The sequence below is a fragment of the Blennius ocellaris genome (assembly GCF_963422515.1).
Source record: "Blennius ocellaris genome assembly, chromosome: 10".
In the NCBI taxonomy this organism is placed as follows: Eukaryota; Metazoa; Chordata; class Actinopteri; order Blenniiformes; family Blenniidae; genus Blennius; species Blennius ocellaris.
This window is the reverse complement of record NC_137659.1, coordinates 377,456-402,456: the sequence shown is the minus strand read 5'-3', so window position 1 is coordinate 402,456 and position 25,001 is coordinate 377,456. Positions and strand designations below refer to the sequence as shown.

General features: G+C 44.5%; 3 protein-coding genes across 3 annotated transcripts in view; 2 read left to right on the top strand and 1 right to left on the bottom strand.

Annotated features, from left to right (window-relative positions):
* The first annotated feature begins 256 nt into the window (after positions 1–256).
* On the top strand, positions 257–14,647 carry efcab14 (EF-hand calcium binding domain 14). The gene is made up of 9 exons (XM_080503283.1): positions 257–903; positions 3,459–3,607; positions 3,687–3,832; positions 5,840–5,938; positions 6,029–6,136; positions 10,463–10,615; positions 10,691–10,823; positions 12,662–12,796; positions 12,887–14,647. Exons 1-9 carry the CDS (start codon positions 728–730, stop codon positions 13,066–13,068), a joined length of 1,281 nt encoding a protein of 426 aa, XP_080359409.1. The 5' UTR covers positions 257–727; the 3' UTR covers positions 13,069–14,647.
* A 49-nt stretch (positions 14,648–14,696) lies between these two features.
* znf830 (zinc finger protein 830) lies at positions 14,697–15,795 on the bottom strand (the record flags this gene model as incomplete). The annotated part of the gene is made up of 1 exon (XM_080503284.1): positions 14,697–15,795. The coding sequence occupies exon 1, from the start codon at positions 15,714–15,716 to the stop codon at positions 14,697–14,699; it is 1,020 nt and encodes a 339-aa protein (XP_080359410.1). The 5' UTR covers positions 15,717–15,795.
* Positions 15,796–17,499: 1,704 nt separating this feature from the next.
* The window catches only part of LOC308135352 (ankyrin repeat domain-containing protein 13C-like), a gene marked incomplete at its 3' end in the record, with an annotated part of 12,876 nt that continues 5,374 nt past the window's right edge, over positions 17,500–25,001 (top strand). Inside the window, exons 1-7 of the mRNA XM_080503281.1 lie at positions 17,500–18,159; positions 19,662–19,703; positions 20,690–20,794; positions 23,159–23,244; positions 23,947–23,992; positions 24,825–24,891; positions 24,983–25,001. The exon at positions 24,983–25,001 is cut by the window's right edge and continues 126 nt beyond it. Of these exons, the coding sequence (XP_080359407.1) occupies positions 17,796–18,159; positions 19,662–19,703; positions 20,690–20,794; positions 23,159–23,244; positions 23,947–23,992; positions 24,825–24,891; positions 24,983–25,001 (729 nt within the window). The 5' untranslated portion in view covers positions 17,500–17,795. The remainder of the gene's footprint in view (positions 18,160–19,661; positions 19,704–20,689; positions 20,795–23,158; positions 23,245–23,946; positions 23,993–24,824; positions 24,892–24,982) is intronic.

Genomic DNA, 25,001 nt, shown 5'->3' with positions numbered 1-25,001 from the left:
GGAGAGCAAGTTACTGTAATAAATAGCCCGGTGGACGGGACGCGGCCCCCCGGGGCTCGGCTCGGCTCGGCTCGGCTCGGCTCGGCTCGGCTCGGCTCAGGACTGCTGACTCCTCCAGAACGGCAGAAGAAGTAATGAAGCCAGAAACTGCAGTTCCGACTTCGCCCAGAAGGTGGCGGTGTGGCGCTCTCTCGTCTAAAATACACACAGGAAAGAAGCTGCTTGCCGGCTCAGCCAATCAGCGCGGAGCTTACTGGGAGGCTCTGCTGGGGCCCAAACAACACAAACCGGACCGGAGGGACATATCTGCGGCCACAAACGTCCGATTTTTGACCACGGAAAAGGCTTCGATCGCCACTTGAACGACTTCATGTCGCCTCGGCGGAGCGAGCGGCTGCGGGCGGGAGGTCCAGCCCGCGGGGGGACGATGTGACGGACTGTTTAGCCGCGTTAGCAGCGTTAGCAGCGTTAGCAGCGTTAGCATCGTTAGCTGTCCCGGTGAGCAGTCGGGGCCGACAAAAGTGCTTTTATTTTTAATTTCGTCTGCGAGTCAAATGTCGCGTTTTGCTGCCGCCGAGCGGTTCTGCGTGTGAGGCGGAAGGAGTGTCGAGGAAGCGGCCGGGAAGGAGAGGTTCGCCCGGCGGCTCCGCCCAGCAAGCTGGACCCCAGTTTGGACTTGGTCGGGTTCAAGTCGGGCTCGGCGGGTCCGCTGACCCCGCAGAAGAAGATGAAGAAGCGGAAGGAGCTCAACGCCCTCATCGGCCTCGGCGACAGCAAGAGGAAGAAGGCCAAGAAGGGCTCCGGACACCGGCTCCTCCGCACCGAGCCGCCCGACTCCGAGTCCGAGTCCAGCTCCGAGGACGACGGCTTCAGCGGGCTGAGCGGCGGCGGAGGCTTCGGGAAGTGAGTGGCCGTCGATCGGTGATCGATACCGGGGGGGGGGGGGGGGCTGCTGTCGATCGAGGGTCCGGGGGGGGGGGGGCAGATCGCTCGCCCGAATAACGGATTCGTTATTCGGGCAGTGCGGGAGATCAGGCAAGACTGAGCGGAGTGATAATGTCAAAACAAACTAGAATATTAAGGTAATAATGTCAAAACAAACCAGAATATTAAGGTAATAATGTCAAAACAAACCAGAATATCAAGGTAATAATGTCAAAACAAACCAGAATATCAAGGTAATAATGTCAAAACAAACCAGAATATCAAGGTAATAATGTCAAAACAAACCAGAATATCAAGGTAATAATGTCAAAACAAACCAGAATATTAAGGTAATAATGTCAAAACAAACCAGAATATCAAGGTAATAATGTCTCTAACCAGGGTAATATTGTAAACACTTTGATAATAACGTCCAAAAAGTGGTTATCAATGTCAACTAGTGGGGTAATAGTGTCAACAAAACCCAAATACCAGGATAGTACTGTCAGAGGATGTAATAATATCAACTAATGGGGGAATAATGTCAAAACCCAAATACTGGGGCAGTACTGTCAGAAAATAGGGTAATAGTATCAACTAATGGGGGAACAATAACAACAAAACCTGAATATCAAGGTAATAATGTCAACTAGTGGGGCTATAATATCAAAACCAAAATACTGGGGCAGTAACGTCAAAAATGGGGTAATAATGTAAAAAAATGGGGTAATATTTTCAACTAATGGGGTAATAATGTCAACAAAACCAGAATATCAAGGTAATAATGTCTATAACCAGGGTAATACCGTAAACACTTGGATAATAACGTCCAAAAAGTGATTAGTAATGTCAACTAATGGGGCTATAATATCAGTAAAACCCAAATACTGGGGCAGTAACGTCAGAAAATGGGGGTAATAATGTAAAAAAAAAGAAAAGAAAAAAAAGGGGGTAATATTCTCAACTAATGGGGGAATAATGTCAACAAAACCAGAATATTAAGGTAATAATGTGTCAACAGGCACCAAATACCAGCATAAGACTGTCAACTAATGGGGTAATAATGTCAAAACAAGGCAAATATCAAGGTAATAATGTCTCTAACCAGGTTAATTTTGTAAACACTTGGATAATAAAGCCCAAAAAGTGGTTAGTAATGTCAACTAATGGGGTTGTAATATCAGTAAAACTCAAATACTGGGGCAGTACTGGCAAATACTGTGGTAATAATGTAAAAAAGGGGTAATATTATCAACAAATGGGGTAATAATATCAACAAAACCAGAATATCAAGGTAATAATGTCTCTAACCAGGGTAATATTGTAAACACTTGGATAATTAAGCCCAAACAATGGTTATTAATGTCAACTAGTGGAGTAATAGTGTCAACAAAACCCAAATACCAGGATAGTACTGTCAGAGACTGGGGCAGTAATGTCAATTAATGAAATAATAATGGAAACAATAATAAACAAATCAAGGTAATATTCTGAATAAATGGAGTAACATTGTCAACAGGCACCAAATACCAGTGTAAGACTGTCAACTAGTGGGGTACTAATGTCAACAAACACTAAATATTAAGGTAATAATGTCTCTAACCAGGGTAATATCGTAAACACTTGGATAATAATGTCCAAAAAGTGGTTAGTAATGTCAACAAAACTCAAATACCAGGATAGTACTGTCAAATACTGGGGCAGTAACGTCAAAAATGGGGTAATAATATCAACTAATGGGGGAACAATAGCAACAAAACCAGAATATCAAGGTAATAATGTCTATAACCAGGGTAATATTGTAAACACTTGGATAATAACGTCCAAAAAGTGGTTACTAATGTCAACTAATGGGGTAATAATGTAAACAAAACCCAAATACTAGGATAGTACTGTCAAAGACTGGGCAGTAGTAACGTCAAAAATGGGGTAATAATATCAATTAATGAAGTAATAATGGAAACGACAATAAACAAATCAAGGTAATATTGTCAACAGGCACCAAATACCAGCGTAAGACTGTCAACTAGTGGAGTAATAATGTCTATAACCAGGGTAATATCATAAACACTTGGATAATAACGTCCAAAAAGTGGTTATTAATGTCAACTAGTGGGGTAATAATGTCAGTAAAACCCAAATACTGGGGCAGTAACGCCAAAAAATGGGGTAATAATCTCAACTAATGGGGGAATAATATCAACAAAACCAGAATATCAAGGTAATAATGTCAATAACCAGGGTAATATTGTAAACACTTGGATAATGACGTCCAAAAAGTGGTTATTAATGTCAACTAGTGGGGTAATAATGTCAGTAAAACCCAAATACTGGGGCAGTAACGTCAAAAATGGGGTAATAATATCAATTAATGGGTTAATTTTGTCAACAAAAACCAAATATCAATTAATAACGTCTACAACCTCGCGTCGCCGAGCGAAACGCAGCGACTCGTCTGGTTCCCCCCGACGACCTCGGGAAACATCCGTTAGTAATGAAGGTGTGTGTGTGTGTGTGTGTGTGTGCGTGCGCAGGAGGAGCTACACGCAGTGCTGCAACGTGTGCTACCCGCTCTTCCTCTTCATCATCCTCGCCGCCTGCGTCATGGCCTGCGCCGGACTCATCTGGATGCAGATCGCCCTGAAGGAGGACCTGGACTCTCTGAAGGAGAAGCTGCACGGCGGTAACACACGCATACACACACACACACGCACGCACACACACACACAGGTTTGAGCCGCTGCGTCTTGCCCGCCCTCCAGTGGAAAGCGTCCAGAAGGCGTCGTCCGGCGAGATCGCCAAGCTGAGCGAGGAGCTGAAGAACAAGCAGAGGAAGCTGGAGGAGCTGCAGAGCGGCGGCGCCGGGCTGAACCGGCTCTGGTCCAACCTGACGGAGATGAACCGGAAGGTGAATACCCACAATCCTCGGGAGGGCTAAAGGCTACGTGCTAACCTCCAGACGAGCGTCGGCAGACTTTAAATTCCCACCCTGGAGCCGGCGCAAAGTGTAAAGTGTAAAAAAACTTTGTTATATTAATTTTATTTGCCCATTGTGCTATTTAAAGAAAAAAAAAGAACTCTTTGTCTCGTTGGTTAACAATAGATGAGCAAAGATAGAGCAGCCAAACTGACTAACTTTACATTGACAACAAAAATAAAAGTATATAAAAAAAAAAAGAAGCTAAAATGGCAAAAAAAACTAAAAGAAATTCTAAAGCTCCACAAATCAAAACATAAAAAACCCCTAACCCAATAAAATAGCTAAATAAATTACTAAAGTAAAGCCTCAAATAGAATAAAAAATGTAATTAAATCAATTAGAAAAGTATAGCCTCAAATAGAATAGTTGTTTTTAATAAATTACAAAAGTATAGCCTCAAATAGAATAAAAAAATTAATTAAATAAATTACAAATGTATAGCCTCAAATAGAATAAAAAACATACATTAAATAAATTACAAAAGTATAGCCTCAAATAGAATAAAAAAAATAATAATAAATTACAAAAGTATAGCCTCAAATAGAATAAATAAATAAATTAAATAAATTACAAAAGTATAGCCTCAAATAGAATTAAAAAAAAAAAAAATTACAAAAGTATAGCCTCAAATAGAATGAAAAAAATAATAATAAATTACAAAAGTATAGCCTCAAATAGAATAAAAAACATACATTAAATAAATTACTAAAGTATAGCCTCAAATAGAATTAAAAAAAAAAAAAAATTACAAAAGTATAGCCTCAAATAGAATTAAAAAAAAAAAAAAATTACAAAAGTATAGCCTCAAATAGAATGAAAAAAATAATAATAAATTACAAAAGTATAGCCTCAAATAGAAAAAAAAATAATTACAAAAGTATAGCCTCAAATAGAATAAAAAAAATAAATTAAATAAATTACAAAAGTATAGCCTCAAATAGAATAAAAAAAAAAAAAAATCACAAAAGTATAGCCTCAAATAGAATAAAAAAATTAATTAAATAAATTAGAAAAGTATAGCCTCAAATAGAACAAAAAATTAATTAAATAAATTACAAAAGTATAGCCTCAAATAGAACAAAAAATTAATTAAATAAATTACAAAAGTATAGCCTCAAATAGAATTAAATTTTTTTTTAAATAAATTACAAAAGTATAGCCTCAAATAGAATTAAAAAAAAAGCAAAATGTCAAAAAAAACTAAAAGAAATTCTAAAGCTCCTCAAATCAAAATAAAAAAGGAAAAACTGTTTTTAAAAGCCTAATTTCCAAGACTCTAAAGAGACTAAAACAAAAAAGTGAAACAATAAAAATAGATTAAATAAATGAGAAAAGTATAGCCTCAAATAGAATTAAAAAAATACATTAAATAAATTAGAATAGTATAATACAAAAAATTTACTAATCGCACAATTTTCTGTAATTAATTGCGATTAATCGCATTAATTTTCTCCTGAAGACTGAAGTCTTGTAATGAGATTTATTGAGGGGAAACCAGGGAATTAATGTCGACTCAGCACACTGAGACGATATTTAAATTAGAAGACTATTTTTATAACGTCTTTTTAAGCGTTTTGGTGAAACTTTCTCTACAAGATCAGCAGAATAATAAAAACATGAATTAATTAATGAGCTAACATCAGTCAGAGTGCAGCTCCTCCACTTTTGAGGGTTTTAATATTTATAAAAACAAAGTTGTAAAATTATTACATGAACTAAGTGGCAATAATAAACTGTAATACATATAAATTATTATTATACTTAATATTGTTCTGCTCCGGAGTCGCGGTGCTGCGTCCCGACACGCTGCTGCGGTAAGAGAGTTAAAGTAAAAAAAAAACAAAGAACGTTATTTACATTAAAAAGTAAAGAGTTAGACGGCGCCGCTCCGTCCCACAATGCCTTGCGGCGACTGAGGAGTGGTGTTTCCCTCAGATCAGCGTTCTGGACTCGGCCGTCAGCCACCTGAAGGCCAACCTGAAGTCCGCCGCCGACCTGGTGGGGCTGCCGACCACCGTGGAGGAGCTGCAGAAGGTAAGGTGGAGGCCAGCCCACCGCCGCTAACATAGCCGCCGCTAACCGAACCGCGCGGCTAACCCGGTGCGTCCCCCCTCCCCCCCGCAGAGCGTCGCCACCATCGGCAGCACGCTGACCAGCGTCCAGCACGACGTGCTGACCATGCAGGACGCCGTGCGCAGCCAGAGGAGGGAGCAGGAGAAGAAGACCACCACGGTACGCTAGCCCGCTGAATCAGCGTCGCCCCCTGCTGGGCTGGAGGGCCAACGCAGCACGTCAGCACACAAACTTCATGAAAAAAAACACCAAAAAACAACACTTTTACAGCTCAGTGCAACTCGTCTTGGAGACGTAATTGTATTTTAGATTATTTGGGGGAAATTTACCCACTAGGTTATGGAAAAAAATCCGTATCGGGATTATTTTAATGTTGAAATCACGATTGTCTTTGAATTTAGGGGGAAAAAAATCCCTTGTAATGTAGTAGTAAAAAATAAACAGTTGTACTGCACTCAATCTTTTGAAAACAAGAACTAAATAACTTTATATACTTGCATAAACTAGTGCTTCAGCTCCTGATGGAGGATCAGCGTCGCCCCCTGCTGGGCTGGAGGGCCAAAGCAGCACGTCAGCACACAAACTTAATGAAAAAAACAACAACAAAAATTTAAAAAACAACTTTTTTACAGCTCAGTGCAACACGTCTTGTAGATGTAATTGTATTTTAGATTATTTGGGGGAAATTTACCCACTAGGTTATGGAGAAAAAAATCCTTATCAGGATTATTTTGATATTGAAATCACGATTATGTCTTTGAATTTAGGGGGAAAAAAAGACATTCCTGTTAAATATATAAAAATATCTTGTAATGTAGTAGTAAAAACTAAACTTACTGCACTCAGTCTTTTGAAAACAAGAACTAAATAACTTTATATACTTGCATAAACTAGCGCCTCAGCTCCTGATGGAGGATCAGTGTCGCCCCCTGCTGGGCTGGAGGGCCAAAGCAGCACGTCAGCACACGAACTTAATGAAAAAAAACCAACAACAACAACACTTTTACAGCTCAGTGCAACTCGTCTTGGAGATGTAATTGTATTTTAGATTTTTTGGGGGGAAATTTACCCACTAGATTATGGAAAAAAATCCGTATCAGGATTATTTTGGGCAAAAATTAAAATCACGATTATGTCTTTGAATTTGGAACAGCATTTATTGAACATGTTTTTTTTTTTTTTAAAGGCTCCTGTTAAATATATAAAAATACCTTGTAATGTAAGTAGTAAAAACTAAACTGTTGTACTGCACTCAGCTTTATATACTTACATAAACTCCAGTAATGAATGATTCTATGTTTGTACTTCTATGCTGGCAGTGCTTCAGCTCCCGACGGAGGTTTTATCTCGGTACTCTTTACAAACTGTTCCACCCGTCAGATGTACCAAGTTCGCCAAGTTACTTTACGTCACGTAGCTTTCATGCTAGTAGCCGCCGTTAGCACGACTTAGCTTTAAAATGACGCGTGACCTAAACTACTGTTGTAACACATCATCATCAATATATGTTAGTTTATATTAAGTATATCACCGGCGAGAAAACATAACATTCATTACTTTTTCGGGAAATTTTAAAGTAGCATCTTAGCGCTAAGTAGCATCTTAGCGCTAAGTAGCTCGCGCCGGCGCGTTCGGGTCAGATTTTTCATGCATTTCCGTCCTGTATGACAGCATACGATCGTTTTTTCCTCCATTATATGAATTTTGAGATCGTTTACAGCCAAAATCGTCGCGAACCATTAAAACCCCACGAACTGAGCAGCGTCGTCAGACCGACTTGACGCCTCCGGACGTAAAAAAAACCTCCGTTTGTCGGATCATTTTATTATTTTATAGTTTCACAGGAGCTCAAAAAGGGTCAAAGTTTAATTGTGGCTTCTTGCCTTCGGGGGTGTTTTTTTTTTAACTCCCAAGGTGCCTGACTGAGTTTCCAGCCGAGCTCATTGTTGCAAGGTGTTTTCAAGGTGTTTTCAAGGTGTTTTATTGTCATATCACCAGTAAAAGCCAGGTTTCACGGTGTAATGAAATTCTTATTTTGCCGTCTACCCTGGAGCCGACATACATCAATAAGTAAGTTATATACACAAAAACTAGAATAAAATATAAAATAAAATAAAATAACGGAGCCGTGCAAAAATATTAGCAAGAAAGTGAGATGTGCAAAATGTAAACATGTCAGAAGCTGTTCAGACGTCCGATGGCGACGGGGAAGAAAGAGTTTCTGACCCCCCCCCCCCTCCCCCCGGGTCTCCTGGAGTCGCCGGCTTCAGCGTCGTTCCTCGGATCCCGGCGCCGAGCCTCCCTCCATTATTCACGAAGCGGCTTCCGTCTATTTCAGGAGCGTCGGCCTGCAGAGGAAGTGGGTCAGACACCCGAGACGCCTGCAGGGCGTTTCTATCTGCCGCCGGACGGCAGCAACTCCGTGAATCTTACTGCCGGCAGGTTTTAACAACGGCTTTAATTTAACCGTATTTTCCGGACGATAAGCCACGACTTTCCCCCCCCCCCCAACATTTTCAGCCCCGCGGCTTATTTGTGTATTTTTACGGTTTAACGGGCTTCATGCCGCCAGATTCTACTTCCTCGTGTAGATTCCTGCTGTTTTTAGCCTTTAATTCTCCAAAACATTTCATTCATTTTTCATTTTATTATTTATTTCATTCGTTTAAAACGATGCAACAGCAGCATTTCCTATCCAGGTTCCAGGTGTTTTATTGTCATATCACCAGTAAAAGCCAGGTTTCACAGTGAATGAAATTCTTTATTTTGCCGTCTACCCTGGAGCCGACCTATATAAATAAGTATATACACAAGAGAATAGAATATAAAAAATAAAATAAAGTAACAGAGCAGTGCAAAAATACTAGTGCGAAAGTGAGATGTGCAATGTAAACATGTCATGAATGAAAAGGAGCAGAAAGAAGTAAAACCTATAATCCTTTACAGTCCAGTTCATTCACATGCAGCGTCTTTTTCCAAAACATCAAACACAAAATAAATCAATAAGGTTGATCTGCTCCTCCGCAGTGTCGTATTTCTGTAACATTGATCATTTAACAAGTTTCTTAAACACGTCAATGGATTTAGAAGTTTTAGTTTTACAATCAAGACCGACTCCTTCCATTCAGATGCATTTTTCCATTACGGCCGATTGAAACCTGGGTTTTGTTAAAAACCTCAGTTCCTTTCAGTTCAGATCCACTTTTTCTCTGTTGGCGAATCTGTTTTGCAATTTGTTCGGTAAAATTTCCAGAGGAGCTTTAAACGTGGTTTTTTAGAAGGTTCTACTCCGCTAAATCTTTACATTTCAGTGTTTTTAGTTGTTTAAATAAAGGATCAAAGGATCAAAGGACTTCCACTAGCGACTCTGAGTTACGACATCGCCGCGTTTCATACGTCGTTCTTCACAGGCGACTCGTTCTCCAATAGATTAAAGCCGCGGAAACCTTGTTTGGTGACTCAATTCTTAAAATTCAATTTACCGTATTTTCCGGACAATAAGCCGCGACTTTTTCCCCCCCTCAACATTTTGAGCGATGAGGCTAATTTATGTATTTTTACGGTTTAACGGGCTTCATGCCGCCTGATTCTACTTCCTCGTGTAGATTTGTGTCGTTTTTAGCCTTTAATTCTCCAAAACTTGCCTTTAAAGTGACATTTGTTCTCCTGGTGAACTCGTCTTGCTGATGATGCGTTCAGGAGCATCACGTAAACTAGAGCGCTGGACTGCGGCTTATATAGGTTTATTTTTTTTGGTTTTTATGTTCAACTTTGCAGGTGCGGCTTACATTCAGGTGCTCTATAGCAGTGTTTTTGTTTTTTTTTACCTTTTTCGAGCCAATCACACTTTTTTCTTTGTAAAACTCTGGAGTCACACCTCCACCCGGAAATGTTAAAAAGTTAAACTCTGTAGCCTCTATTAACAATATAAAGTCTTTCTCATCAAAGTTGTATCAACAGGAATCCAGTAAATCCAGAAACAAGGACTTTTTTTAATAGTGCCTCCCTCAGTGTGAAACCTGGACCTGATGGATGAAGAGCTGAGATCCTGGTTTTCAAAAACTTCTCCATCACTGTCACTGACACAGTACTTTGATACAAGATGGTAGCAGGAGGTGGAGATGAACCACACTGACGTCTGTCACTTTACATTTCACCGGCAAAGTTCTGTGCTGCCCTCTAGTGGTGGAGAGTATTTATACAGGATTACTCTGCAACACACTGTCGCTGTGAGAGCAAATGTTTTTTTTTAGAAAAAATGTGATAATTTCCCACGACTCAGCTGACGATCTGGAGGAAACACCAGAGGTTGAAGAACTCTGATCTATAGTGTGGAAACTACGGTAGATTTTTTTTAGTTTGCAAAAGTTTTGATGAGAACAGAAACACGAAACACGCTGTAGTTTTCATGTGAGGCCACTAGAGGGTGCTGTGTTTATTTTTAAAAACACCCCCCCCCCCCCCCCCCCTCCCCCTCCCCCGCAGGACGTCACCGACCTGAGGAAGGCCCTGAGTGACGCCAACCGGACGGAGGAGCAGCACCACACCTGGACCGACGAGCAGATCCACGTCCTGCTGTCCACCGTGGCCGACCTCCACCACCGGGTGGCGTCGCTGGAGAACGGCTCCAAGCCCGCCGTGAGTCCCCCCCCCGCCTCACACCCCCCCCTCCCCCGACATCCACACGCTCACTGTTCTGTCCTCTGGTTCCAGTCCGAGGCGGCCGGAGGAGGAGGAGGAGGAGGAGGAGGAGGAGGAGGAGGAGGGGGAGGAGGAGGTCCGGCGGCCGAGGCGGAGAGAGAAGAAGCCACGACGGTTAAATCGGCGTCGGCGGAGGAAGCTGCAGGTAAACTGCTGCTCTTTACCGCCTCGTTCCCATGGCGACGCTTCGGGTGAAAACTAGAGATTTTGTGTTTTTTTTTAGTTCAGAAGATGTTTTTCATGTTTTCACTTAAACTTTCTGCAAAACCACGTCGTTTGCATGCCGGGGAACGAGTTTTGAAAACGACATGTTTCCACGGCAACGGCGGAAACAACTGAGAACGATGCAGTTCTCATGTATTAATCCCTAACCGTTCATAAAATAATCCATAAAGGTTTCTGGACCACACAAACTCATTATTTTTAAAATCAAAGCTCATGAAGCTTTATGACATCATTGAGTTCCAAGCAGTACAGATGTTGTATAAAGCAAGTTACAGATTGTCACCAAGACAAATGCATAAGAAGGTTCCAGATCGTACTGGTCGTTATGAAATATGTGATTTATTTAATTTTTTTTAGTTCAGAAGATGTTTTTCAAGTTTTCACTGAAACTTTCTGCAAAACAACGTCATTTGCATGCCAGGGAACGAGTTTTGAAAATGACATGTTTCCACGGCAACGGCAGAAACAACTGAGAACGATGCAGTTCTCATGTGGGACAGACCATCAAGTTGGATTGTTATTAATCCCTAACCGTTCATAAAATAATTCATAAAAGTTTCTGGACCACACAAACTCATTATTTTTAAAATCAAAGCTCATGAAGCTTTATGACATCATTGAGTTCCAAGCAGTACAGATGTTGTATAAAGCAAGTTACAGATTGTCACCAAGACAAATGCATAAGAAGGTTCCAGATCGTACTGGTCGTTATGAAATATGTGATTTATTTAACTTTTTTTAGCTCAGAAGATGTTTTTCATGTTTTCACTGAAACTTTCTGCAAAACCACGTCGTTTGCATGCCGGGGAACGAGCTTTGAAAACGACATGTTTCCACGGCAACGGCGGAAACAACTGAGAACGATCTAGTTGTCATGTGGAACAGACCATCAAGTTGGATTGTTATTAATCCCTAACCCTCATAAAAACACAGTAAAACCAATTACAACTATTCGATTAATTCATAAAGGTTTCTGGACCACACAAACTCACTATTTTTCAAATCAAAGCTCATGAAGCTTTGTGACATCATTGAGTTCCAAGCAGTACAGATGTTGTATAAAGCAAGTTACAGATTGTCACCAAGACAAATACATAAGAAGGTTCCCAGGTCATACTGGTCGTTATGAAATACGTGAGGAATTAAACTTTAGGACTCAGAAACATAAACAACCCTGGAAAGTTTTATCCCGACAGGTAAAGGTGAACAATTGTGGAACAAATTGGAGATGAAACGACGTCCAAACATCAACCTGTTCAAATGTAAATACAAACAAAAGACTTTTGAAATAAAGAAGAAGTAGGATCAACGTGTGTGTGTGTGTGTGTGTGTGTGTGTGTGTGTGTGTGTGTGTGTGTGTGTGTGTGTGTGTGTGTGTGTGTGTGTGTGTGTGTGTGTGTGTGTGTGTGTGTGTGTGTGTGTGTGTGTGTGTGTGTGTGTGTGTGTGTTGTAAGTTTGGTCCGTGTCGATCTGGTCGTTTGAAATGTGTGAGGTTCTTTTTTGCTCAAATAAACAAACAAACTAAACTAAATTATTACGATGACTTGTCAAAATAAAAGTCCAGGAGAACATGGGACTGGGAGTCGTGTCGCCACGGAGGAGACTCTCTTCTGATGGGCTCTACTGAGCGTGTGCGATATGAACGCTGAGTCGGGGCGTTTTTTTTTTCCCAGAAAGTTGTCGTGTAAACAGATAACCGTTAACGCCGCCGCCGAAGTCGTTTTCCCCGCTGAAGCCGTTTCTGCGTGTCGCCCTCAGACGTCTCCCCTCCCGTCACGCCGCCGCCGCCGCCGACCAGCAGGAGGCCTCGCTTCCTCAGCCCGGAGCGCGTGAGGCGCCTGGCGCCGCCGTGTCCGCAGAAGCTGCTGCTGCCCGGCGTGGCGTCGCCCGGAGGTGAGGCTCCACCACGTGCAGTGATCGCCTGCCGCCACCGGGGGGCGGCGGCACTCCGCTGACGGTCCCCTTTGACTGGTTGTGTTTCAGACCTGGAGGAGCTGCTCCGGCGGGCGGCCCCCCCCGCCCCCGGCCCCCCCGGTTTGACCCGGCAGGACCTGAGCAGACTTCTGGGGCCGTCGGCTCCCAGCGACCGGCTCCTCGGCTGCTTCGACCGCGACGGAGACCGACGCCTCTCCCTGGGCGAGCTGCGAGCCGCCGCCGGCCTGTGACCCCGCAGTACTGGAGCATCAAATATTTGGGGGGGGGGGGGGGGGAGGGGTGGGGGGGGTCCGGTCCTCTGTGAATGCTGCACTGAACTGAATATTTAAACCCCCAAGTTTCTCCCTCGACTCCAACACACCTCGGTTTTAATCACACGAGCGACTGTATGAAGACTTTCTTTGATCTCTGTTGACTTTCTTTGATCTCTGTTAATAATCTGGATTTGTGTGTGTGTGTGTGTGTGTGTGTGCGCGCGTGGGTGGCCCCGCCTCCTCCACCTTATTTATCCCACTCCGCGTAAGATTTTTATGAATGTTTACAGACGACTACTTCTTTCTTTGGGGGTTTTAAGACTTTCTAACTTAAGCGAGACGGAGCGGCGGACATTTTAACGCTCTTCTGATGTGACGCCCGTTCGTGTCTCTCCCTCTTTCATCTTTTGTTGGTTTTTTTTTGGAGGGGTATCATCTGTTCCCTAGAGGCTGATCTCTGAGCAGGTGTTTGTTTTGCCCTCGGTGTTGACTGACAGGCTCAGTCTTTCACCACACATTAATTAGTGCTTAGAGGATTTACAGAACCTCACACCACCCCCCCCCTCCCCTCCCCCACTGCGCCAGGCACCAGTGATCCTGCCAGTCCACTCTGAGGGCAAACTAAACCCTTCAAAGGGTGCATAGAAATCCCTGTATGAACAAAATCACAGACATCCGATCGTCCTCCTGCGGCTCCTTTCCTTGTTGTTTGTTTGTTTGTTTTTCTGTCAGATTTGAAGGGCTCTGAACTCTGGAACCACCCGAGAGGAGGCTCTCACGTAGCAATAAGCAGAAGCTGTAGATGCTGGTGTGTGTGTGTGGGGGGGGCACAGTGGGGGGGAACAGGTAGTGGAAGAAGCACTGAGCGTCACGCCGAAGCTGCTGGAATTCTCCCGTCTCTCCGCTTTGCATGTTTGCTTCCACAACGGGAGGCGAGCGGCGTATTTATCGGAGGTTTTCATGAATGTCGTTCTGTTTGAGCACCGATGAATAAACTCACAGTTTAAAGGTTTCATTTCTTCTCTTTCAGTCACGAAGGAAACCAAAAAAACAACTGAATTTTCTATTTTTTTTTTTTCTTATGATCTCGTAACTTGTTTCGGGTAGAATTTCCTATTAAGTCACATTTAATTTCAGACACTTTTAGAAGTACAAAATGTAAACATGAAATGTAGAACCGGTGCAGCAGGAGATATTTTCAGTTTAAATCTGAAGCGCCGTCACATTAAAAGAAAGTTTTGATGATGGATCCAACGGCGGTTATCAATATATGTGGAAGAACATTAAGATGTTTTGGCTGTAAACAAATAAATAAAGTGGCTTTAATAAGAGTTTCATAAGAAGACGTGATCTGATGGTTCATCTTCAGTGAGGAGCGGAGAACTTGGTCACATTTAAACGTTTTAATCAAAAATAAATTGAATCTGAACCATAGAAAACACGTGATGAGGATCTCCTCCTCCTCCCGGGTGGAGGCCTCCTCCTGCTCCTCCTCCTCCTCCGGCCAGGGCTCCTTTCGCCCTCCAGACCTGGGACAGCAGCTGTTCTTCCTCCTCCTCCTCTTTCTCCCCCTCCTGCTCCTCCTCATCTCCACCTCCTCCTCCTCAGGCCAGGGCTCCTTTCGCCCTCCAGTCCTGGGACAGCAGCCCCAGCAGCTGCTCTTCATCCTCCTCCTCCTCCTCCTCCCCCTCCTCCTCAGTCTCCATGTTCTCCTCCACCTCCCTCCTCCTCCTCCTCCTCCTCACCTCCACCTCCCGCCGGTCCCTCAGCAGCTCCACCCTCTTGTAGCACTCGATCTGCTCGTCGATCTCGTCGATCTGCCTCTCCAGCCGGCCCTCCTCGTCGTCCTCCGCCACGATGGCCTCGGACTTGGTGTTGACCTGCCGGATCTCCTTCTGGAACTCCTCCCACTCCTTGTCCAGGTGGTCCTTGGGCGCGTCCACGTTGCGGACCTTGGCGTCCCGCACCGGGTCGTCGAAGAAGCCCTCCGGCAGCGCCTCGGCCATCTTCTCCTTCTTGTCCCCGGCGGCGGCGGCGGTAGCAGCGGGGGGGCCCTCGGCCTTCTGGATGGACCCGGAGTGGGAGACGGTGGCCGGGATGGAGCTGTCGAAGAAGTCCGCGGGGAGTCCCGATGCAGCTTCGGGCTGCTGAGGAGGAGGAGGAAGGTCAGCGCCCCCTGCCTCCTCCTCCTCCTCATCATCATCCTCCTCATCCTCGTACACCCCGGCCAGCAGGCTGAGACCCGCGGACCTCCCGGAGGAGGAGGTGGAGGTGGAGCCGCCCTCCCCGACTCGAGCCTTCTTCCCGGCGGCGTCCTCCGCGTGCGCGGCCCTCCTCTTCTGCGGGCCCGCCGGCGGTCCCGCCGGCTGGCTCTGCGGCGCCTTGCCCTCCTTCAGCTCCGACAGCTTCTCCTTGTGCTGCTTGCCCAGGACGTGCGCGGGCCACAGCGGCTCGGACTTGACGGCCACGCCGCACAGGCCGCAGCTCAGCTGCCCGCCGCCGCCGTACCGCGCGAACGGGGACTGCACGCGCTTCTTCCCCGCGCTCTGCCTCTGCTTCTCCCGCATGAGCCGCCGCAGCTCCTCCTGGCTCACCACCTTCTTCGCCTTCTTGGACGCGGACATGCTGTTTTTCCTTGTTGTTGTTGTTGTTGTTGTTGTTAGCCTCGGAGCTAACTGCTCCGCACCAAACGGCTCCCTTCGTCCTCCGCCTCCTTCTTCTTCTTTAAGCTTTATGGCGGCGAAAAGCGGCACTACAGCGCCGCGCCCCTCCTACAGGCCGGAGGAGGAACTGCAGGAATTGAAATCTTCATCGTTTGTGCTGCTTCTGGTAGAACGGAGAAGTTTATCTAAAGCAGTGTTTTCTACGGTGGCCCTGAAGTGCAAACCACAACGACAAATCACTAAACACAACAACAAATTGAAAAACACAACACAAATGAAAAAACACAACAACAAATTGAAAAACGCAACACAAATGAAAAAACACAACTGCAAATTGAAAAACACAACACAAATGAAAAAAAACAACTGCAAATTGAAAAACACAACACAAATGAAAAAAACACAACACAAATGAAAAACCCAACAACAAATTGAAAAACACAACTGCAAATGAAAAAATACAACAGCAAATCATTAAACACAACAACAAATTCAAAAACACAACTGCAAATTGAAAAACACAACACATGACAAAACGCAACAACAAATGAAAAAAACCACACAAATGAAAAAAAACAACAAATTGAAAAACACAACACAAATGAAAAAAACAACTTTGAATTTGCAGTTGTGTTTTTTCATTTGTGTTGTTTTTTCATTTGTGTTGTGTTATTGAATTTGTTGTATTTAATGATTTGCGGTTGTGTTTTTCAATTTGCAGTTGTGTTTTTCCATTTGTTGTTGTGTTTAGTGATTTATTGTGGTGGTTTGCACTTCAGGGCCACCGTAGTTTTTCAGCCACTGCTCCGCGGCACACTGGTGTTTCCTCCAGATCGTCAGGTGAGCCATGGGAAATTATCCCATTTCACATTTTTTTCAAAAAAAAAAAAAATTGCTCTCACAGCGACAGTGTGTTGCAGAGTAATCATGTATAAATACTCTTCACCACTAGGTGGCAGCACAGAACTTTGCCGGTGAAATGGAAAGTGACAGACGTCAGTCTGGTTAATCTCCACCTCCTGGTTAGCACTTTACAGGTTAGCACTTTAATCTCGTTGTACTGGTACAATAATAATAAAATTTCTATTCTATTCTGACCTGAAATGAAATAGTCTAGAATAGAATAAATATAATAAATGTAAAAAAATCAAATGAGTCACAGTAAAGAAATACATTAAATATGAACATGTACACCCCCCCCCCCCCCCCCCCCGACAAGATATTTGAAATACATTTTGAGAAACAAGTTTGAAAATCAAATCAAGGATTATAATTGACTGGTAATTGGTTAAACGTGACGACAAAGAATCTGTCAGTTGCCACTGTTATAAGGAGAGTTAAAATTAATTACATTTAGAAGCAGTTAGATTATTTTTAAAGTACAACTTTTCCTATTTATGTCCGTTTCAACTAGAAATAACAAAAAAACACTCTCCAAACCAATTGGTGGCGCTTGTTTGTTTGCAAAGCAGATTTGAAACTCCTGTTATGATCCAGTGAAGAAGAACCGCACCGCGAGAGTTGCGCTCGGATTATCTCGCGAGACTTCCGTCCAAGCTAACGTTGCTAACGAGATGCTAAGCGTCTGTCCTCCGCTTGGATTTTAACCGCAGCACGAAGCGCCCCGTTCGGCTTTGGAGGAAAAAGAAAAAAAAAACATGAGTCCCCGGGCGGCCGCTGCGGGAGGAACCAACATGTAGCCGCTCGCTTTTCTCTCACTTTGTCGGTTTATTGTCTTTTCCTCCCCCTCCCGTTATTTATGTGTGGCGCTAGTTTGTGTTCGGCTCGCCGCGCCCACTGTCGTTCGTAATTGCGGGCTAAGTTAGCCGGAAGCTAACGCGGGCTAAGCCGGCGGCAGGTGGAATCGGAAGAGCCCGCGGGAACGGCCGAGGAAAAAACGGGCCGAATAAACAACAAAAACACCCGGGGGGGCCGTTACAGGAAATTCCCGGGACTGGATCCGTCGTCGATGCGGACTGAATCGGGCTCCCTACTCCGGTGAAAGCGGCTGAAGCGAGCGGCGAGCGGGCGGGCGGCATCATGACAGGTGAGAAGATCCGCACCGCGCGGAAGGACCACAACAACAAGCCCCGCAAGAACGACGACATCCGGGACGCGTACGAGGACGCGTCCGCCGGGACCATCCCCAACGGCACCGGGCTCCACTGCAGGTCCAACCGGGCGTTCCAGCGGGCGGCCAAGACGCCGCAGCAGCTCAACAGCATCAACGGCAACCCGCCGGTGGTGGTGGTGGCGGCGGACGACGACAACAAGAACCCGATCATCCTGAGCCCCGGGCCGCAGGACACGCACTTCCCCGTGCACGAGTGCGTGTTCCGGGGGGACGTGCGCAGGCTGTCCTCCCTCATCCGCACCCACAGCATCTCCCAGAAGGACGTGCACGGTGAGTGGGGGGGGGGGATGGGATTCACCGATTGCGCAAATATAAGACAGTGGGCGGATGCTCAAACGCTCCAGGCGCCAATTAATCAATAGTCATGAGGTTTATTGATTAATCTCTGAATAGAAGCCTGGTTTTTAACTTTGGATTTGATTTAAATGAAGGCTTATCAGCAGCCTTATAGTTTGTGTTTATTAGTATTAGATAGATCAGGGGGGGTCAAACTCATTTCAGTTGAGGGGCCACATCAACCTGATCTGACCTCTGACCTCTGGAGGACCAACAAGTCACACCTAACATATTAAACTGCAGATATGGACAAATGTCAAAGTCTTTCCTTCTTTTGATCGTCTTATTCTGAAATTTACATATTAAAGTTAATCGGGTATTATTATATTTGCAAAAAAAACAACAATCCTCAGTCACCTTATCTGGATGTCGTATTTTTATTCAGGATTAAAGCAATTTGTCATCATCTGGAAATATTTTTTTTTGAGTTCTCGTGTCTAAAGTATCACTTCACATAAATTGGACACCTTTATTGTGAAAGGTGTTGCGTCATCAATGACATTTTTGCCAATTTAGTGTTTTTTGATCAGCTTCTGTCAGTTTTCATATTTGTACTTTATATATATATAATAATAATAATAATAATAATACACATAATAACAATGTGTAATAGTGTATAATACTCGTGTATAGTACTACTAATAATGGTAGCAATGATATAACAATAACAATATGGTAGCAATAAAATAACAATAAAAGTATTAGTAATAGTATTGAGGTTTTAGCGTTATTTATGTCGTCGTCTTTATTGCAGATATAGGAGTCTATAAAAACATTCACAAATACATAAAACTGAGAATAAAACAGTATAAAAATATCAGAAATAGAACAACCACAGACAAGTAAAATGTAATATTGATATTACGATCAAATCGATATTTTTTTTCTCATTTTTATTACTGAACCGATGACAAAATATTGACTTTAATTTCACCGTTTAGTCCTTAACTTTTATTTATATTTGAATGTTTGAAACTTAAATTTTAACAAAATTTAATGATATTTTAACGACGTTCTCTCGTGTGTAATCTCCAGATTTCACCTTTATTTCAAATTTAAATCTCCAGAATGACTTCCTTCTCTCAAATCTTTAAATTTCGAAGCTTCCGTCTTGTTTTTAATGTTGTCGATGTTTAATATATCAACTTTGATCTCAACTTTTTCATTGCAACAGTTTTATTTTCTTTTTGCGTATTTTATCAAATTTAATCTGAATCTTTCTTCTCGGGCTTTTATTGTTTTAATTCCCAGTCCCTCTTTTTAAACATCTTTTCATCCTTTACCTGCGACTTGACTTATTTCATTTCTCTACGTTTTTTTGTCTTTCAGCTCTCTTTTAAAAGATTTTTTCCCATTTTTTATGACGATTTTAGTTCACGTTGTTTTGGTTTTAATCTTGAAAGTGTTTATTGTTGTTGTTGTTGTTGTGTCTCCAGGTAACACACCTCTCCACCTGGCGGTGATGCTCGGCCACAAAGGTAGAAATCTATATTTTAATGATATTTAATCCTTAACCTCTGGTCTTGAGAGCAGAAAGCAGCGAAGGAGAGAAACTCTGCGTCAGCATGTGGCCTCGTTCGTCGTTCTTTCTTTAACCTCGTTAAAAGATCAGTCGACGCCGCGGCTCGCCAGCGTTTCACAGGCGCAAGCTACAATAATCCAGTAACTGTAATCCATTACTATCAACACTAAGCTGCTGATCAAGAAGTAGCAGTAGTTACTTTGTAACTGCTGAAAATTAAAAGTTGCATTTAAAAGTAGTTTTTCTAATTAATGCATAAAAAGTAGCTATGGCTTCTTCGTCCTGAAAGTTACTAGTAACTTTAGAGAGTGAAGTACATTACTAGTTACTGAAACATGTTTTTGGTAATGTAACTAGTGGTTTGGTTACTATTTTAAGTAGTTGAAACAACTTTCAAAGTAACTTCTATTAAAATAAGTTGCTATTTACCTTCGGTTACTTGGAAACCTTTAATTTTCGGTAGTTGGAAAGTAACTACTACTTAAAATAGTAACTAAACCATTAGTTACATTACCAAGAACATATTTCAGTGACTAGTATTGTACTTCACTCTCTAAAGTTACTAGTAACTTTCAGGACTAAGAAGCAATAGTTACTTTTATACATTAATTAGTAAACTACTTTTAAATGCAACTTTTAATTTTCAACAATTAGAAAGTAACTACGTACTTAAAATAGTAACTAAACCATTAGTTACATTACCAAAAACCTCTTTCAGTAACTAGTAATGTACTTCACTCCCTAAAGTTACAAGTAACTTTCAGGACTAAGAAGCCATAGCTACTTTTATGCATTAATTAGAAAAAACTACTTTTAAATGCAACTTTGAAAAAAAATGACAAAGAAGCTCGAGTTATTTTGTGAAGCAACAAGTTACTTGTAAAAGTTACTCCAGACGTCTGGACTCGAACTGTGACCGTGTTGCTTCTGCCGTCCAATCAGAGTGCGCGCTGCTGCTGCTGGCCCACAATGCACCTGTGAAGATGAAGAACGCTCAGGGCTGGAGTCCTCTGGCCGAGGCCATCAGCTACGGAGACAGACAGATGAGTGCGTCTTTTTTACGTCTCGTCTATTTTACTTTGAAACTTCGTCTCCCAGAATCCTCGGGGTGGGAAAAATAAAACGTGTCGGATCCCGTTTTATTAGATGATGTTGGTCTTTGTGTTGTGTGTGTGTGTGTGTGTGTGTGTGTGTGTGTGTGTGTGTGTGTGTGTGTGTGTGTGTGTGTGTGTGTGTGTGTGTGTGTGTGTGTGTGTGTGTGTGCTTTCAGTACTATAACTAACAACAGCAAACTACATTGTTTTCAGCTTTTCTTTCAGTGTAACGAATATCGAATATTAAAAAAAAACATTTGCCGTGAATATATGAAACTTACATGAAAAAAAACAAAAAAACAAAACAAAAGCTAAATCGAGGCTTCACTCAACTCTGGAAAGAACATTTAAAAATAAAACTAAAACACTGGACACTTGGACTGCTGGTCAGTTCCAGGTCCAAACTCTAGTGTCTAAATTACTTTTCAAATGCATTGTGGGTAATTTGGCTTCACAAGTCCGGGCTTGACGGGTTCCTCCGTGATGTGGGAGGAGCCTCTGTGATGTGGGAGGAGCCTTGACGGGTTCCTCCGTGATGTGGGAGGAGCCTCTGTGATGTGGGAGGGGCCTTGACGGGTTCCTCCGTGATGTGGGAGGAGTCTTGACGAGTTCCTTTCATGATGTGGGAGGAGCCTTGACGAGTTCCTCCGTGATGTGGGAGGAGTCTTGACGAGTTCCTTTCATGATGTGGGAGGAGTCTTGACGAGTTCCTCCATGATGTGGGAGGAGTCTTGACGAGTTCCTCCGTGATGTGGGAGGAGTCTTGACGGGTTCCTTGATGTGGGAGGAGCCTTGGCGGGTTCTTCCATGATGTGGGAGGAGCCTCCGTGATGTGGGAGGAGTCTTGATGGTTCCTCCACGATGTGGGAGGAGCCTTGACGGGTTCCTCCGTAATGTGGGAGGAGCCTTGACGGGTTCCTCCGTGATGTGGGAGGAGTCTTGACGAGTTCCTTGATGTGGGAGGAGCCTTGGCGGGTTCTTCCATGATGTGGGAGGAGCCTCCGTGATGTGGGAGGAGTTTTGATGGTTCCTCCACGATGTGGGAGGAGCCTTGACGGGTTCCTCTGTAATGTGGGAGGAGCCTTGACGGGTTCCTCCGTGATGTGGGAGGAGTCTTGACGAGTTCCTTGATGTGGGAGGAGCCTTGGCGGGTTCTTCCATGATGTGGGAGGAGCCTCGATGGATTAGATTCGGTCTTCGACTGACGGCGTCGAGGCCGTCGCTCTCGGGAACCCGGAGGTCGTGCGTCGTCCTTTAAGCCCCGCCCCTCGGGGTGTGTGAGAGTCGGGTGGAGCGCCTCCCTCCGCCTCCCGGGGGCTGGAAGGTGGATTTGTGTGTTGATGGTGCAGATGTGCTGGAGAGACGGCCGGCTTAGAGCGAGGACGCCGCGGGCTGAGCCGCCGCCGCGTCATGTGACGTCCAGCGGCTCTAAATCCTGCGTGGGTGTGTGTGTGTGTGTGCGCGCGCATGTGTGTGTGTGTGTGTGTGTGTGTGTGTGTGTGTGTGTGTGTGTGTGTGTGTGTGTGTGTGTGTGTGTGTGTGTGTGTGTGTGTGTGTGTGTGTGTGTGTGTGTGTGTGTGTGTGTGTGTGTGTGTGTGTGTGTGTGTGTGTGTGTGTGTGTGTGTGTGTGTGTGTGTGTGTGTGTGTGAGCTCCCAGCATGCTCCTCTTCCTCAGCCTGAGATGGAGGATGGGAAAAATGACCCAGGGTCTCGTTGGTATTCACCTCGGCTCTCCTGCTGGGGGACCGGGAGCTTCGCTTTGAGAAGGTCACCTCGCTCAGGAGGAGGGGGGAGGAGGTGGAGGTGGGGGGGGTGGTGGAGGTGGGGGGGGGTGGTGGGGGAGGGGGGAGGGGGAGAGGGGTGAAGCCTGGAGGGACACACAAGGACATACATCAGGTTTGAAGGAAAACACACAACCACGACGTTTTGTGAATAGAACTGAGAAAACCAGAGTCTGTCTGTCTGTCTGTCTGTCTGTCTGTCTGTCTGTCTGTCTGTCTGTCTGTCTGTCTGTCTGTCTGTCTGTCTGTCTGTGAGAGACTGAGGTCCATCGTCTCGGCCCGTCTTTAGGCTTTCAAGCAGCTGGGAACTTGTAAATTCCCATTTCCCAGTTGGGAGCTTTACAACAATAACTGGGAACCCGGCTTTGTGATGTCATTAATAAGACTTGTGAACAGATCCAGTCGTTACCTGTCCCGTCATCACAACGTCTCCCAGCACCCCCCCCCCCCCCCCCCCCTCCCCACCACCTCTACCTCCACCCTCCCCCCACCTCCACCTCCCATTCCCAGTTTGATCTCCTCTTTCCCTCCTCCAGTCACGGCGATTCTGCGCAAGTTGAAGCAGCAGTCGAGGGAGAGCGTGGAGGACAAGAGGCCCAAGCTGCTGAAGGCCCTGCGGGAGGTGAGGGTCTGCACCTCCTTCTGAGGGTCTGCACCTCCTTCTGAGGGTCTGCACCTCCTTCAGAGGGTCTGCACTTCCTTTTGAGGGTCTGCACTTCCTTCCTTCTGAGGCTCTGCACCTCCTTCAGAGGGTCTGCACCTCCTTCTGAGGGTCTGCACTTCCTTCAGAGGGTCTGCGCCTCCTTCTGAGGGTCTGCGCCTCCTTCTGAGGGTCTGCACTTCCTTCAGAGGGTCTGCACCTCCTTCTGAGGGTCTGCACCTCCTTCTGAGGGTCTGCACTTCCTTCAGAGGGTCTGCGCCTCCTTCTGAGGGTCTGCGCCTCCTTCTGAGGGTCTGCACTTCCTTCAGAGGGTCTGCACCTCCTTCAGAGGGTCTGCACCTCCCTTCAGAGGGTCTGCACCTCCCTTCAGAGGGTCTGCACTTCCTTCTGAGGGTCTGCACTTCCTTATGAGGGTCTGCACCTCCCTTATGAGGGTCTGCACCTCCTTCAGAGGGTCTGCACTTCCTTCCTTCTGAGGCTCTGCACCTCCTTTTGAGGGTCTGCACCTCTCTCTGAGGCTCTGCACCTCCTTCTGAGGGTCTGCACCTCCTTCTGAGGCTCTGCGCTTCCTTCAGGGGGTCTGCGCCTCCTCCAGGGGGTCTGCGCCTCCTCCAGCCTTCGGGCACCTCCTGTTTCTCAACCTTCACGTCTGTTTGCCTGCAGCTCGGGGACTTTTATCTGGAGTTTCACTGGGACTTCCAGAGCTGGGGTGAGTTGCTGCCGAGCCTTTTTATTTACGTATTTATTTATTTGTTCATGTTACGTCATCCCATTTCACAATATATATATATTTGTCATCCATACATGAACAAAAAAAACCAGCCTTTTGTCTTGTAGTTCTACAGTTGCAGTCGACTATTTTCAATTCTTCTCATCGCCTCTCAGAATTTTCTCTCTGTACATTTTTCTTAAATTTGTAAAACACTTTAAATTCCACACTTCAAAGAGTTCCACAGTTTCACTCCATGAACAGACGGACGTTTCTGTTTCAGCCACGTCCGTGCAAACATTCGTTCTGAGAATTGTGTTTCCTCCTCTGGCGAGCGGTTTGAGCAACAAAATGACTTTGCAACGTCGTTTTTTTTGTTTTGTTTTCCACATAATAATCCACGTTTGTAGGTCGACGAGGTCCTTTAACTTTAAGAAGTTTATTTTCAATAAATGAACTCTGTAACCTTTCTTACTGACGATTCTAATTGCTCTTTTTTGAGCAACCTCACACAATCAGCTGATCGCCGGTTAAAGCTCTGCTCATTAACGAGGGCAGGGATGAAGGGCGACGGTGACTCTATACGTCTTTTACAGAACTGAACACGTCGGTTCGTCGTTATCTGGGTGTGAACATGGATCTCAGGAAGTCTGAAGACACTCCTTCCATATATTCTTGATATTCCAGGTTCTTCTGACTGTGTACATTTGACTATATAACGATTTTCAAAGACATAAGATGAGGATTGGAGGCGGGATTCGTTATGTTGGACTTCGTCACGCTGTTGTTTCACGCCCGTCAGTCGGACATCAGGTGTTTCTGTGTGTTCCAGTTCCTCTGCTGTCCCGGATGCTTCCCTCCGACGCCTGCAAGATCTACAAGCAGGGCATCAACATCAGGTGAGGCGTCGCGGTTCTGGGGATTCGGGGGATTGGGGTCAGGAACTAGTTTGTGGAAGTGTGCCGTGACCGTGTGGACGTCTGGATTTAGACTCGACACCACGCTCATC